At 36.7% G+C, this 14,550-nt stretch overlaps 1 protein-coding gene across 2 annotated transcripts in view; it reads right to left on the bottom strand.

The window, feature by feature from the left end:
* The window catches only part of KHDRBS3 (KH RNA binding domain containing, signal transduction associated 3), a 91,129-nt gene that overhangs the window by 35,816 nt on the left and 40,763 nt on the right, over positions 1-14,550 (bottom strand). For both annotated transcript variants that reach the window (XR_010030330.1, XM_063174555.1), the window contains exon 5: positions 10,150-10,289. Coding sequence is in view for 1 of the 2 variants with exons in the window: in XM_063174555.1 (XP_063030625.1) it covers positions 10,150-10,289 (140 nt within the window). In the remaining variant the exon portion in view is untranslated. The remainder of the gene's footprint in view (positions 1-10,149; positions 10,290-14,550) is intronic.

Below are 14,550 nucleotides of genomic sequence, written 5' to 3'. Positions count from 1 at the left end.
TTTGTTTGAAGGTGTAGGCAATATCATAACCAAACCCTGCACAGAGGAATCTGTGCAACTCCCTTCTGATCCCATGAAAGCTTCTGTATCACAACCCAAAAATCACACTGGTTGTGAGACACTGAGTGCATCACAAAAAGTACATTTTCTTCTGATTCTGAAGAGATTTCCATCTGTTTCAGGAAACATCCAAATGTAATAAAATGTGCAGGGTGATTATAGGATAGAACCTGATGTCCTATACTTATTTAAGAACTCTAAATAACAGTAAATTTGGTCTAAAAATTCTGAAAGCATGATAGGCACTAACTTGCATTCCATTACTTTGGACACTTAACATGAATGAAAAATATGAGACTTCAGTTGAACCAGTTTTCAAAAAACATTTGATCCATTTAGAAATGGCTTTTCCTCCTACCTCCCTCTAGTAAAGGCAGAGATTTAGAGGTACAATCTGTGAGAAATTTTCATCAATTATCCTTTTAAACAAGAAATCTAAAACATTGCTAATGGACATACCCTTTTTAAGGAGGTAATATCAACCCATGAGCTATAATGGAGTCTGAATGACTGCTGTTGGAAATAGAATTGTTCCAAAGAAGTCAGACCCTTCTCATACACTCTAACAGATCCATAGAAGGAAACAAGGCACAAGCTCTACCCTATTTTTCTACCTACCAAGCCATTATCTAATCAATCTCAAGCCCATTAATTGAGTAAAAATGTCCTTATTTCAGTAGAACAGTATGACAAAGATCCAGATTTGGCCTTATGATTTCCTATCCCATTTTATACAAATCATATAATTTCACATCAATTAAGAATCACAAAACAAGAAAATCATTTTACCACAAATAAATAGCATTTCAAAAACTGCATCACTGAATGAGGAATGCAAAAAAATGTAAAAATACAACCAGGATGGATTTTATTAATTTTATTACTGATCAAAACACAGTCACAAAGTATTTTAAACAAGCCTAGAAAGTAAATGATTTAAAACTGTCCTTATTACTTGGTTTCAGCTAATCTGTAGAATGCCCCCTCAGAACAGGTTACCAGCTGCTTATTTGACTTCATTGTAGTGGGGGCAAGGGTGAGCAGTGAAGTTTCCAGACACAGCCTGCTAAAGTAATATACAGAAATAGCAAATGTGATACTTTCCAGGAGAAGCCAGAGAAAGGGAAATGAACCTAGCGGCAGAGAATATAGTCAGTAACAAGTCAAAAAAAAAGACAAAACTCTCAGTAAAAAGATTGAAGAATCATTAGGCATAATCATGACAGCATCCTTCAGGCAGGGTGCAAGTGAAAGCAGGAAATGAAATAGGCTGAAAAACATGGAAAAACATTTAAGGGAAGAAAAAAGGTACAGTTTTTCAAGCTACCATAGATTTATTCTTGAGAAGTAATTAGAAAACCAGATCCATGTGATGAGGTCTTTTCTGCATTTCAAAAAACAGTTAAAAGGATTGGAGTGGTGATGGTAGGAAATAATATTTCTCTTGCATTATGAGATCATTTATGATCTTTTCATAACTCTGTTCCTTCCTCCTACAGGACCTCTTACTCTGAGATGTATGGTTCTCATGTTACTGCACCAGGATGGAGGAGGCTGGGAAAGCACCAAGACAGAAAACCCAGTGGCAGGAGAGCTCAATGAGCACCACACGAATTTGATTTGTGTCAGGTCATGACGCTAAGAGGAAATTTTTAGAAACTGTGAATTGTTATTTCTTTTAACATGTATAAAAGTTTGTAAATTTTAAATCCTTTAATTTAAGAATTATTATTTTTAAAGAAGCTATAGGGGAACTAAAGAAGCTTGACAGACATTTACAATGAACAGACTCAAAATATAGAGGAACCACTTGAACAGGAACCTTTGCACACTTTTGCAAAAAGAACAGATCTGTTCAGGTATTGCTTAATTTGAAAAGGGCAGCTATACAACTTATGTTTAAAAATGCTTAAAAGAGTAAAATGTGCATATATGATATTGGGAGACAGCAATTCTGTGGGAAGTCAGAGCAAATAAACAACAACTATCAAAAAAGAAAACACTTGAGAAAGGGCAATAGGAGCTCAGTAAAGCTAGAACAGGTTTTAAAAGAGGTATCACTTACAAGGCTGAACCCAACTCTTAACCTCAAAGGAAGAATCCTAACAAAACAATATACTGAGAAAAGCAGGTCCAAGATAACTGAAGTCCTTCAATTGTCCCAGAATCAGGAAACCTCTCAGAGCAAGCCTCAATCACCAGAGCAGATCAATTCACATATATGAATGTCTACATGCACATGTACATTAAGGTTCTGCTACACAATCAAGAATAACTGAAGAAGTTCCTCATGTGGAGCTGTTCTTACAGTAATCCACTGGATAGTGCTGCCAATTGTTTATGGACAAATTACAGAACAAAAGGAACAAATAAAAATACGTGCACTATTGTTCAATAAACTGCAACAGAGGTTCAGATGCCTACTCCAATTTGTAGGTGAATCCCAACCTGAATGTTTTAGAAAATAAAATTGCTAAAAAAATCGAAGTTACAGGAGGGGACACTGGGGAGTTCATAACTAAACACATATAAACTTATATATCCTACCATTACACAAACCAATAGGTTCTGCACTATAACTGCCTACAGAACATCAAAAACTAAGATTGGTCCAGAGGTCAGGACACTAAAAAAAAAAAACAATTTTAGAAAACATAAGAGTACACACAAAACTTCACTACTCAACTGTGTGTATTCACAGACTTGTTCCTAAATCAGCTTATTTCCTAATTAAAAAAACCCAAACATAAAATAACTGGAAGTGCATCAGGAACTGTGTCAAAGATGATAAGCAGTCTAGAACACTTCACATATCAGGAACAATTAAGTAGATTAAGACACCTCATACCACCAATGACAACTGAGGCTTATCTGATGGGTCCAACAGAAGCATCAGAGGAATGGAGAAGGCTGAGGGGTGTCCTCAGCACAATCTACACCTTCCTCAAGGGGAGCAGTTGAACAGGAGGTGCTGAGCTCCTCCAGACACCTAGGACTGAACAAAACTGAATGAAGCTGATTTTGAAATTTCCTTCTTTCCTGGACTTTTCATCTCCTAATCAACTACTTTTTAAGGGTATCCATCTGCTTCCAAAGCCTCTGAAGAAACTGCACAGAGGGTCTGTTCTCCACTCTTTCCCCTCTACACTATCTCATCTACAAATAAAAGAATCTTTGTGCAACTGCTAATAATTAGAACAATTATGTTACATATTTTATCCGAGCTTTGTTTTATCACATCCAGAGATACCTTACCATCAAATCAAACTTCTCATGGCTCCTAGACCACTTCCACTGTTTGCTTCTTTGCCCAAGGACATCCTTCTGCAAGCCAAATTTCAGCTGCCACCAATTCCCCTCGTCCTTGCTACCAGACTGCTGATTAGTTTTATTTCCTTTATAAAACCTTTGTAACAAGTTACACATTATCAAAGCTGGTTTGTCAGCCCATTGTCAGCCTTGACTACCGGCTCACTTTCTAAAACATAAGAAAGGTATTTTTTTGTCCTTATTTTCTCTCCTCTCTACCATGGTGTCACCTCTGTCCCTGTAAGAAATCTTTTGAGTGTCCTCAATAAGAACCCCTTTTGAGTAAGAATCCATAAAAACTTCTTACAGTGCTGAGTCCATATATCCAGGCTGATTTGTTGCATGCACAAATAAGCACTGAAACTCCACAGATCTGTCTCCAAATTTTTTGAGAACTCTGATTGTGCAAATACTTTGGAACAGGGTTATGGTGTCTTATTTCCAGGAAAGGTGAAATAAAAAGGTTCTTGCCAATAACCCCTCAGAGTCTGATACTGCAGTAAACAAGTACTGGAGTATCACAGGGGACTCTAGCATTTGAATTTCTTTTTGCTGTTTTTGAGATAAACTTTAAGTACCTATTAACTGCAATTTCTATCAAACACACACTAGTATTTAATTATTGGCAGTAAACCAATTCCTGCTGCCTAGCCAGGTGCTGCTATTGTCACTTCCAAAAAGGCATTAGCAACAAAATGCTCACCACCTATGCACTTGAGTCCATTGTACCCTGCCCTCAAAGAAACATTTTATTGCCAGATTATTACAGATTCATGACAATTTGAAATATTTGTTTCATCTTTATAATCACTTTGGGTTTGACTTTCCTGAATTTATTAATCTGGCACTGGTGGATCCAGTGAAGAGGTTAACCCTTCTCCATTAAACACACAAGTAATTTAGATTGTTAAATTCTGAATAATTTTACTCCCAAATTTGGGAGTAGGCTCTGTACTAAAAAAAGGCTTCTATATCTGGGTACCATGGACTAGACTAACTAAAGCAAATCCCAGTCACTCATTTAATAGCTTTTATTTCATGACAAAATGGGAGGAATAATCTAATCTAATTCACCTACCCCATCATCCCTTGAAGATACTGTTATGAAAGCTGCTTTTGTTGGAATCTAACTCTCCTCACATGACATTATTTCACTATTTACACTTGCAATTCAGTGTATGAAAAAACAGTGAAGCATAATTTCTATAAAACCATAAACACACTAGAGAAGGGGAGAAAAAACCTCAAACAAAAGTGTCAGAAGGTGCTAAAGTGATTTGTAAACACTGTGGAGCAATGATGGATGATGGGTAATGTCTAAAAATGTGCAAATGCAAAGTCTACCTTACTGTGTCCACTTACAGCATTACTAAAGTATTGAATTTTGTGATTAACATCTCATTGCATGAATCCTGAACTTAATGCGTAAGTAAAAGCATTTCCAAGAAAATCTAACACCAAAATCTAGTGCCACTTAGAACTATGCTACACAATGTTAGACTCAAAACATTTGTGAATGCTCAGAAGGAATTTAAGAGTACTGATCCAATAATTGATTCCCACTGAAATAGTATTTTACCAACTTATACACTTCCTCTTTGGCCTTCATTAGCAATAATATTTGACATTTCTACTTTCTAGTAGTCCCACAGTGTTTCTAGGATTTATTTCCAGCAAACTAACTTACTGCCCTTGCCCACAGTAGCAGGCACAGCATCTCACTTATACTCATCTCCAGCTGCCCTCAGCAACAGCCACTTCCATCATTTCATTTAGCACTTTCTCTGCTCCAGAATCACACTGATTTTTATTTCCAGTTTAGCCCATCACTGGATGGCTGAGTTAGTAAAATTATTCTGATCATGAAACCTCAACTAGAGTCAGTTTACAGCTTTCCTTCACTTTTAGTGAAACAAAAAATTGGAATAGTTAATGGTATGAAGATCCTTTCTGCTCTGTCCCCCCAGAAACATTAAATGGAAGAACAAGTTTAAAATAAAAATACTCGCAAAATTTAGGACAGTTCTCAAAAACTACATTATTCAATGAGGAAACACTTGAAATTCCTTAACTTTATCATTCATAGTTCTACATATCTGCAGGGATTTACACTGTTCAATAAATAGATCTAAAAAATTTGATTACCAGATGTTGATATATTATCTTCATTTGAGCACAGACAGCTACATTCAGTGTTCCTCAAACAGTAAATATATTTGTTTTATATTAGACATCTGAAAAATAACAGACCTGTTATTTTGGTGCTGACATTTTAAAATACTAAAACACTGATATCCGGACACAACTCCGAACTCAAGATTCCTGACTTTTCATCCTTCTTGAAGAAAAAAACAAGAACAAAAAAAAAGAGCCACCATTGATTTAACACTTCTGCACAAGTTTTATTTCATATTTATATTTCAAAACAGCAATACATATGTTCATGTTTCAATTTTGTGGAAAATGGGAGACCACAAAACTAAAACAAAACATGATGAACATTAACAATATATGCCTTTGGCCTAGATCCTGAGCTGGCTTTGTCAAATATTTATTTTGTACTACAGAATCTTTTGCACTTCACTATCTACATGTTCTCAAGAAAAAAAGCGATTCTTCAAAAAAAGAAACCAATTCATTCCAGACATGGCAGGAAAGCAGCTGGAAGTTGTGAACACACTGCAGCAGTGATCCACATCAGCTCATCTTACTTCTAATATATGAGACAGCAAGTTCTAACTAAAAACTTCTACTGAAGTTTTATTTTCCTCCAGACAGTGACAGCCATTCAACCATTAGGATCCCAGTCATGCACAGACTGAAATATGAATAATAAATTGGTAAAAAACCCCTTCACACTCTCTTGAAAGCATAAATCAGAAATCTGTCATTTCTTTAATGAGAATATTGTTTTTAAATACAATCTCAATCTGAGGTGTGGAGTCAGCCTGCTCTGCCTTACTGTGGGCTTTCAATAACTAAGTGGAGCTGCTTATAAGAAAGAGAGAGTAATTTTATCAGGGTCCCTACTGACAGGATGAGGAACAGCAGCTTTCAATTGAAGAGGGCAGGTTGAGATTGGACATAAGGAAGAAATTTATGATGAGGGTGGTGAGACAACACTGGCACAGGTTGCCCAGAGAAGTTGCAGATGCCCCAGTTCTGGAAGTGTTCAAGGCCAGGGTGGGACTTAGAACAACCTGGTCTAGGGGAAGTTGTCCTGCCCATGGAAGAGGCTGAAATGGGATGGTCTTTAGGGGTCCCACCCAAGCCAAACAATTCTGTGATTCTAGCACTCTTTTCTAGCCATAAGTGACATGAAATGGTTCCCCCCATGCCACCCCAAGGTATCAAGGAACTTTAAGCCAAATTCTTAAACTTATTACTATCATCCTCTAGAATTTTGCTTTTCTAAAATATCTCAGTTGGAGTCACAAATGAGTGATTCTTGAATCTTATTTTTATTCTTAAAATAGTGTGAAGTTCTACAGAGAAATGTTGCTTTGGTTGCAAAACCTCCTTGGAGGTGTACATTAACATGTATAGAGTCATAGAAAGGTTTGGGTTGGAAGAAACCTTAATGATCATCAAATTCCAACTCTGTTTCCATGGGCAGGGACACCTTCTACTAGAATGTTAATATGTATTTTAATATGTATTTTAAGTCTTTGGTTAATCAGAAATCAAAATTCACATTTTGGTTGCTATCATTTATAAAGCCCTGATTCAGGATGGGAATGCACACACTAAAGAAACATTGAGTCCTAAAGAGTTACATTTTCTGGTTTCACATCTTAACAGCATCACATTAAACACCATGGATCCTTCTAAGCTTGCTATCACAATAAATTAAAAAGCAACTGGTATGATCATTTTATACAGTTGCCTCCAGAAAAGTATTTAAGATTATAATAAAAATAAAGGAATAAAAACCAGACTTTCACCACTTTCCCTTCTTGCTGAACAGAAGAGTGGTTATGTCAACATAGTTAAAGTGCTCAGCATGAACACTACAGAAAATAGAAGTGCTGTGATTACATCTGAAGGTCATCTTTAACAGTATTAGGGACACAAACTTGGGTCAAGGTGGGGAGAAAAGAAATATCGATAGGAATCAGCTGTATCCTCTGAGATCAATGATGAGAAAAGAACATTCCTGAATCTAAAGCCTGCAATACACACACAGCTCTTCCAGAACAAATTCCATCCAGCCATCCACAAAACCTTACTTGGCTCTAGAGTCATAAAATTGTAGTCAAGAAAATCTGGAACAATCTAGAAAAAAGAATACAGAGTTTCCAATCCACAAGCATTAGGAAATTACTTACCACATACAGGAATGTCTGCATATGAACTAGAATTTTTGTATGTAAATACAAATGTACTGTTTTCCACAAAATAAAATTTTGTTATGGAGCCAAAAATAGATTTAGTAAGATGCATTATATCCAATTCTCACATGTCTGATAAGGAGCAAAAAAGGCATAAATTAGTACTTTTTTTTTTAAACTGAAACTATTCAGGAGTAATAAAGGTTTCAGAAGTGGGAACTTAAACACACTCAACAGGATGTTTCATGTATAAAGGCTGGTATCATAACACCATTCTGCAGATTACAAAGAAAGGTTAGGATCAAGGTTTTAAACTTCATTTTGCAAGTCTTCTGAGGCTTTGCTTCAGCTTCTCCTGGATATCTCAGAGATGCTGCCTATTGAAACTGTTTTATCCAACTCTGAGACAAAGCCTTTAAAGCTTTGCTTCAACAAAAGTATTATTCATTGAAATCCATTTCTGCTAAAAAAGAATCAGAGCTTTATAACTGAGTTTGAGATCTTTAGCTCAATGGCTGTAGAATCTCAGTAGCAACAGAATTGAACTTCACTTAAGGAATATGCTAACAGAGCACTTCAATTTGAGAGAAAAGTGTCTTGGAGTTAAAGACAAGCCTTGAAGTAAGGACAAGTCAAACAGACACAATTTAACTTTCCTTTAGAATATATGTGAAAAATGGTGATGACAAAACCACAATCTTTTACTGTCATCTCCAAATCCAACACTAATAGCATTTAAATTTACCCTGAAGACACTTCAATGGTTGTGTCTTCACAATACAGCTCTGAAGGATTCTGTAAGCTCTGTAACAGTGTATCTCTTGCATAAAATGCAGATTTGAAAAAAACATTTATGAAAATCCAGAGGACAGAACTTGTGATGTTAGAAATGTAGTACTCTAAAAAAAAAAAGACTGACATATGCACATACTAGGTACTAACAGTGTAAATTATTCATCAAGCTTTGGTGATAGGAAACAACCAAAGAATAGCTTCCCAGAAATATTACCTGAAGGACATGGAAAATTAAATAAACTTTAAATAGTGCTGCAAATATATCCATACTGAGAGTCTGTAGCAAAACCATTACAGGCATCTGTGACAAAGTTACAAACAGCTATTTAAAAAAAAAAAAAAAGGAAAAAAAAACCAACAACAAATCCCTCCCAAAAAAACCCCCAAAACCAAACAAAACAACAACAACAAAGAAAACAACAACAATAAAAAAAACCTCAATAAAACTCCCTCCAAGACCAAATGAGGTCTCCAATTTGAAAGAACTCTTGTATGGCTGATTACAATATCAAGGGGTGAGTCTTGGTATATAATTAACATTACTCAGAACATTAAAATCAAGAAAAGCAGTATATATATATTTACATGATATTACAAAATACAAGAACAACAATTTGATAATTGAGAGAATTTTTTCTTCCAGCACACAACCCACAATAAAAATAATTTCTTTAAATTAAGATTCACTCTGCATTGCATTTGAATCATTTTCAGGATACATGTAACTAAGCTGATCTATATGAATAGAATATTTCCTCAGTGCTGCTTCTTCTAACATGCTTCATCATCTGAGGTAAAATGCTTCAGGGTATTATTAAGAAATTAGTTAAGGAGAAATGCATTGAAACAAGAAATTAGTTTGCATTCAGAAATGCAAGTTTCCAGGTGCATTGACAAGAACTGTACACAAAACAGAAGAAAAGATCACCACAATTAACAGTCACATTTAGGTGCTGCAACCACAATCCCTGAATTCTGTAACATAAACAGTTATGAACTTTATTTAGGTTTTGTTTTCACACTTGAGACTTTGAAGGAGTTTCAACTGCCATCCCAGTACTGCAGTGAAGATGGGGAATGCTGGAGTAAAAACAATACATCTCCTGTGACAAAGAAAAACAGCAAAAGCAGTGGACTTTGCCTACTCCCAAATCAAACAAAAGCCACTTTTCACAAAGTGCCACTCAAACAAGAACATCCAAATTCTAACTACAGACCACTTCTGTATCGTTTCATCATGACTATGAAAACTTGGTAGTACCATAAAAAAAGAAAAACATTCTGTAAATTGGAGATACTGCCTGAAATTCACATCAGTCAAGGTGAGAGATTTACTGCTGTCAGCTCCATAGGGCCCAAACACAGACTGCAGCAAAGGAGCAACTTAGGTTGAAATCAACTTAGAAATCAAGGTGCTCACAGTAGGACTTAACATCTCCTGTGCTGTGCACTGCTTCTTTACAAAGGCAGCATTCAAGTTCCACAAGAGCATTGTTAATTCAGTCCAAATGAATTAAACTTCCATCAATAAATGAAGGTTGTTTCCCCCATCTTTTGCTCTTCTTTTGGGAATCCTTCATGTTGTACTTGGGGGAGAAATTGTCTTTGAAGGGAAAAGCTTGAAATGCATAGATTCCAATGAAATTCCACATACCTGGACAAAGCAGGAACAGGCACTCCTCTCGCTCGAATCGATGCTTTTCCACGGACAACTGGAACTTCTGCAGTTTCTGAGCCACCATTTAAATATGTTAATTCTTGAAGCTGTGCCTGTCTGATTTCATCATTGTAGTCCTAAAACAAGGGACAGGCAGAGTGAGAAAAAAATTTAATTGCTTACTCACCACTCTCAGGAAACACTGCTCCTGAAAGTCTCCTCTTAAAAAGTTGAACATTCCACTGAAAAAGTTTAATATACTTAATAAGATAGGAATAATATTCAGTCCAAACATTATTAGAGAATTCTACATAATAACTTCTACTTTTTTACTCAGGCATGTTTTTCTTCCATTTGCATATATTTTTATGTAGCTTTACCAATTAAAATTGCAAAGTTAAAAGGCTGCAGAGATAGGAGGAAACCAGAAAAAAAAAATCAAGATCCCATATTCTGAACTGAGATCTAGTTTGTAGCTCCAGCTGTAGAATGACTGTGAGCTAAAAGCAGGAAAAAGAGGGGAGAGAGAGAGTTGCAAAAGAGTAGAGAATAAATACACTGTTAAGAACAGCACATGAAAATGAAGGAATAGATTAGGAATCCACACTCTTTAAGTCAGGTGTTACAGAATGAACACAGGAATTCATTCAATACACACACACACTGTTATCTAATAAAAAGAGCTCAAAAAATTAAATTCTATGATATGCAACAGTAAAAATGCCAAGGACAAATGGCTTATTTCTGTCTGCACAAATCCTCTACTCTCAAGGTCTAGAAAAAGGAAAGCTCATGTTTTTACAGACAGAATTAATATGGTACTTCTCAAGCACAGTTTTCAGGGACCTTGAGTCAACCTCTGAAACAAGCAGAGCACACAGGAATGAAACAGACCCAGCACTGAACTCTGGAGATACAAGTATTTTTCTATCATTTCTCCTCCACTTAAAGTGAGGCAAGCAGAATGCAGCCATAAAGGTGAATTAAAGATAACTATTTTACCCAAGGTGCATCTGTACTAACTGAGAATCAAAATATTAATAGGTGCTCCCATAGGAACAAAGGGATACTTGTGGTACAACAGCTCTTCTGCAAATCCTCCCATTTCATGAAGGAGGGTTTGTTCTAACACCGCCCATTTTGCAACTCAATGACAAAACAAAGAATCTGCATCTCACTGCAAATCTGAGTTTATTACATTTATTCACTAGACAAGGACCAAAAGATTGTCAGGGAGTCTTAAAGACTTTGAAACATAACCCTGCATTGAAAGGAGATTAAAACTTCCATGAATTCAAATCTCTCAATTATCCTTGAAGCATTCTGCTTCTCCTAGACTTCTATAAATGGAAATAAAAAAGCTGTCCTTTATATGCCATTGCTGAAGGAACTTACTGGTGTTAAAAGAAGCAGCACCATAACAGCATTTTGTCCAAATTGCCTTAAATAGGTTCTGAAATTTCACTCCCAACTGCCCACCTGAGATCATCCTCAATTTAGCAGCAGAAACAAAATAGAAAATATGAAAAAGGTCTAAAAGACTGAAATAACTGTTTCAAATGGCATAATTGAAGCTTTTGAGAAACAGAGTCCATTATTAAATGGCCAGGACCCAATACATAACCAATCCATCACAAGGAGTAGACTAAAAACAGGAAACTGAACACTGTTCTGGCCAGCTACTGTATAGAAACCCACTTTGTATTTTTTGTTTGTTGCTGGATCAGAGCTGGCTACAAATGCAAAATTCTATGTCCTGTATAGAACAAAACACCAAGACACTGTACCACCAACACACAGTATCAAAGTTCTGGCAGCCTGTATCAGATGCCCTTTATAATTTCTTCACAAAACATATTTTTCAGAACTGTGCCCCTGGAAAAATACCTTTGATCATTTTTTACTCAATTAATTTAATCTCCTAGCAAAGATGTGCTCAGGTTGCCACTGTGTGTGTTGGGTCCCTTTTTCTTTTCTCCCTGATGCTTTCTCACTTTCCTGCAGCACATTACCAGACACAGCAGCAGCCTTGGGTCACAGAGAAGGGCTCCACTGTGCACAGCACAGAACAGAAAACATGGCCCTTATCACAGATGCCAGAGGCAGCAGGAGGATGCAGAGTGAAGGGGCAGTACAAGGCAGCCACGATAAGCTGCAGTGTTAATCCATTAGACTCTGAAATGGATTCCTCAATTAAAAGTAGCAGACGGTCAATTTATGAATACTCACTGCTGGAAACAGTGCACTTCAAGTCAAATTAAGCAGACAATAATCTTTTCCTCACCTAGAAGATAGACATGGAAAGCCTTTAGACTGCATTCCTCCTCTGAACAGCTTTGGCAGTGGCAGCACTTGAATTTCAGTCAAATGCTGCTGTTAAATTTCAACTGAACAGATGTACTCTCATTTTATGAATAAATAGCCTACCCTGACTAACTACAGTCTTATCCAGCCATGGAGGGTGCATTTACACCAAGATCCATGCACGAGATTTTCATCCCACCAGTCCCCACACTTACATGATCTAACTAAACCTTCTTTAAAATTGTATCTATGATTTTCACCCAGCCAGATCAACACATTGGCAGCAGCTCTTTAGGATCACTCTAGCTTAAGACCTTATTTCAATTTATCACTCAAACCATTAGCAAAGCTATTTATTTATATCATGTTAGGACAGGTCTCTAAAAAACGCTTTGTAGCTTTGCAAAGCACTCAAGTAGATCTTTATCCTGACAGTGAGCAACCAATAATTATCAGGTTTCCTTTTTACACCTTACAGTTACTTGCCAGCTTACTTAAGGAAAAGTCTGTGAGAGCTTCCAAAGGCCACCAAGCTCTTCAAAATGCCATTAAAAGCTATTTCATCACCACATCTTACAAACCAAAAATGCAAAAGGTAGGACAGGCTATAGGAAAAGGTTGTGAAATCTGCTCACATTGTCATATAACTGGTATAGATTGTTCTCTCAAAGACATTTCTATACTTGGCTTTAAAGACAAGGAAAACAAGAATCTCTGGTAACCAAAGACAAAGGGTAATTAGTGCTGTATCTGTCAGAAAACAAATGATTGCCACTGCTCAAAAATTAAGCAAAACAGGCTAAGTTCTAATGGCCAAAACTGCCATAGCCATAGAAACACAGAATAGTTTGGGATGGAAAGGGCCTTAAAGACCATTTCATTCCAACTCTCCAGACATAGGCAGAGACACCGTTCACTAGACCAGGATGCCCAGGGCTCCATCCAGGCTGGCCCTGAAACCCTGGTATAACACAGGGGCAGGTGAGGTTGAAAGTACCTGGCTTTTTGACCTGACAGAAGTAATTCTGAGATAACCAGTATCAAGGACAACACCCACCAATCTAATACTCAAACAAGAGTGCTGACCACAGAGTCTGGCCAGAATAAGGAGAACTAAAGAGTCTGGATAATTTAAAGGAAGGTAAAAGAATATACTTAAAGTCAGAAGCCACAATTCCAACTGCAGAAGAAAGGTAAGATCAAGGCAACATAAGCACAGCCAAAAATACCCTCAAAACCAGTTTTTATGTTTTGGGTTGAGTCATGTAATAGTTTAAATGAAATGACACCACTGCAGCTGCTTGGGGTTGAATTTCAATGCAAGGATGCTCGCCCATGGATCCAAAGATCCAATAAGAGAGACTGAGGCATTTTTGCTATAGTCAGCTACCACAAGGATATTCTGTATTCTGCATTCTAGCACCAAACACGATGTTATGTTCAGCACTGATCTGAAAAATGAACAGTAAGCATATTCATAAATTGGGTCTAGCATCTAAAACTGTAGGAAGTCAGAGTGACTCTTCATTGTAAGAAGAATGCAAATTATGATCATAATCATATATACTCATAGCAGGACATCTTTCCTGAAATAAAACAGGTAATTTCTTAAGAAAGCCACAGCAGACCTTGGAGAAAAAAAATTAAAAACCAAGTTGCATTTGGCAGCAGTGAACCAAACAGTTGTTCTAGAGAAGAAAAAGCTGCTCCTTATTCCTTCAGTGGCTGCTGCAAGGAGGGGCAGGTGAAAGAGATTACGGCATTTAGAGCAATTCTGATAAGCTTACATTTGAAAAGCCAAAGGGAAATTAAGACAGTGTTGGCTTGATCCCACAGTTCAGGAAAGATTATGCAGCATCAGTTCAGCTCAGTATAATAAAGATGCAATGATCAAAAAATAAAGATGGAAAAGTGTATAAGCACCAGTCAATGGAATTGCTCATTATCAGTCTGTAATTCTACTGCCTTAACACACTAATGACCAGGTTTTGATAAGCTTACTTCATTTATGGCAACATTAGGGAAATCAAGCTCAATGAAGAAAAATAAGACCTCTGATGAAGGGGGCATGAGGATCAGGCATATCCTTCCTTC

Source organism: Melospiza melodia, chromosome 1 (genome assembly GCF_035770615.1).
Source record: "Melospiza melodia melodia isolate bMelMel2 chromosome 1, bMelMel2.pri, whole genome shotgun sequence".
NCBI classification, from domain to species: domain Eukaryota; kingdom Metazoa; phylum Chordata; class Aves; order Passeriformes; family Passerellidae; genus Melospiza; species Melospiza melodia.
This window is presented reverse-complemented; position numbering and strand designations above follow the sequence as displayed.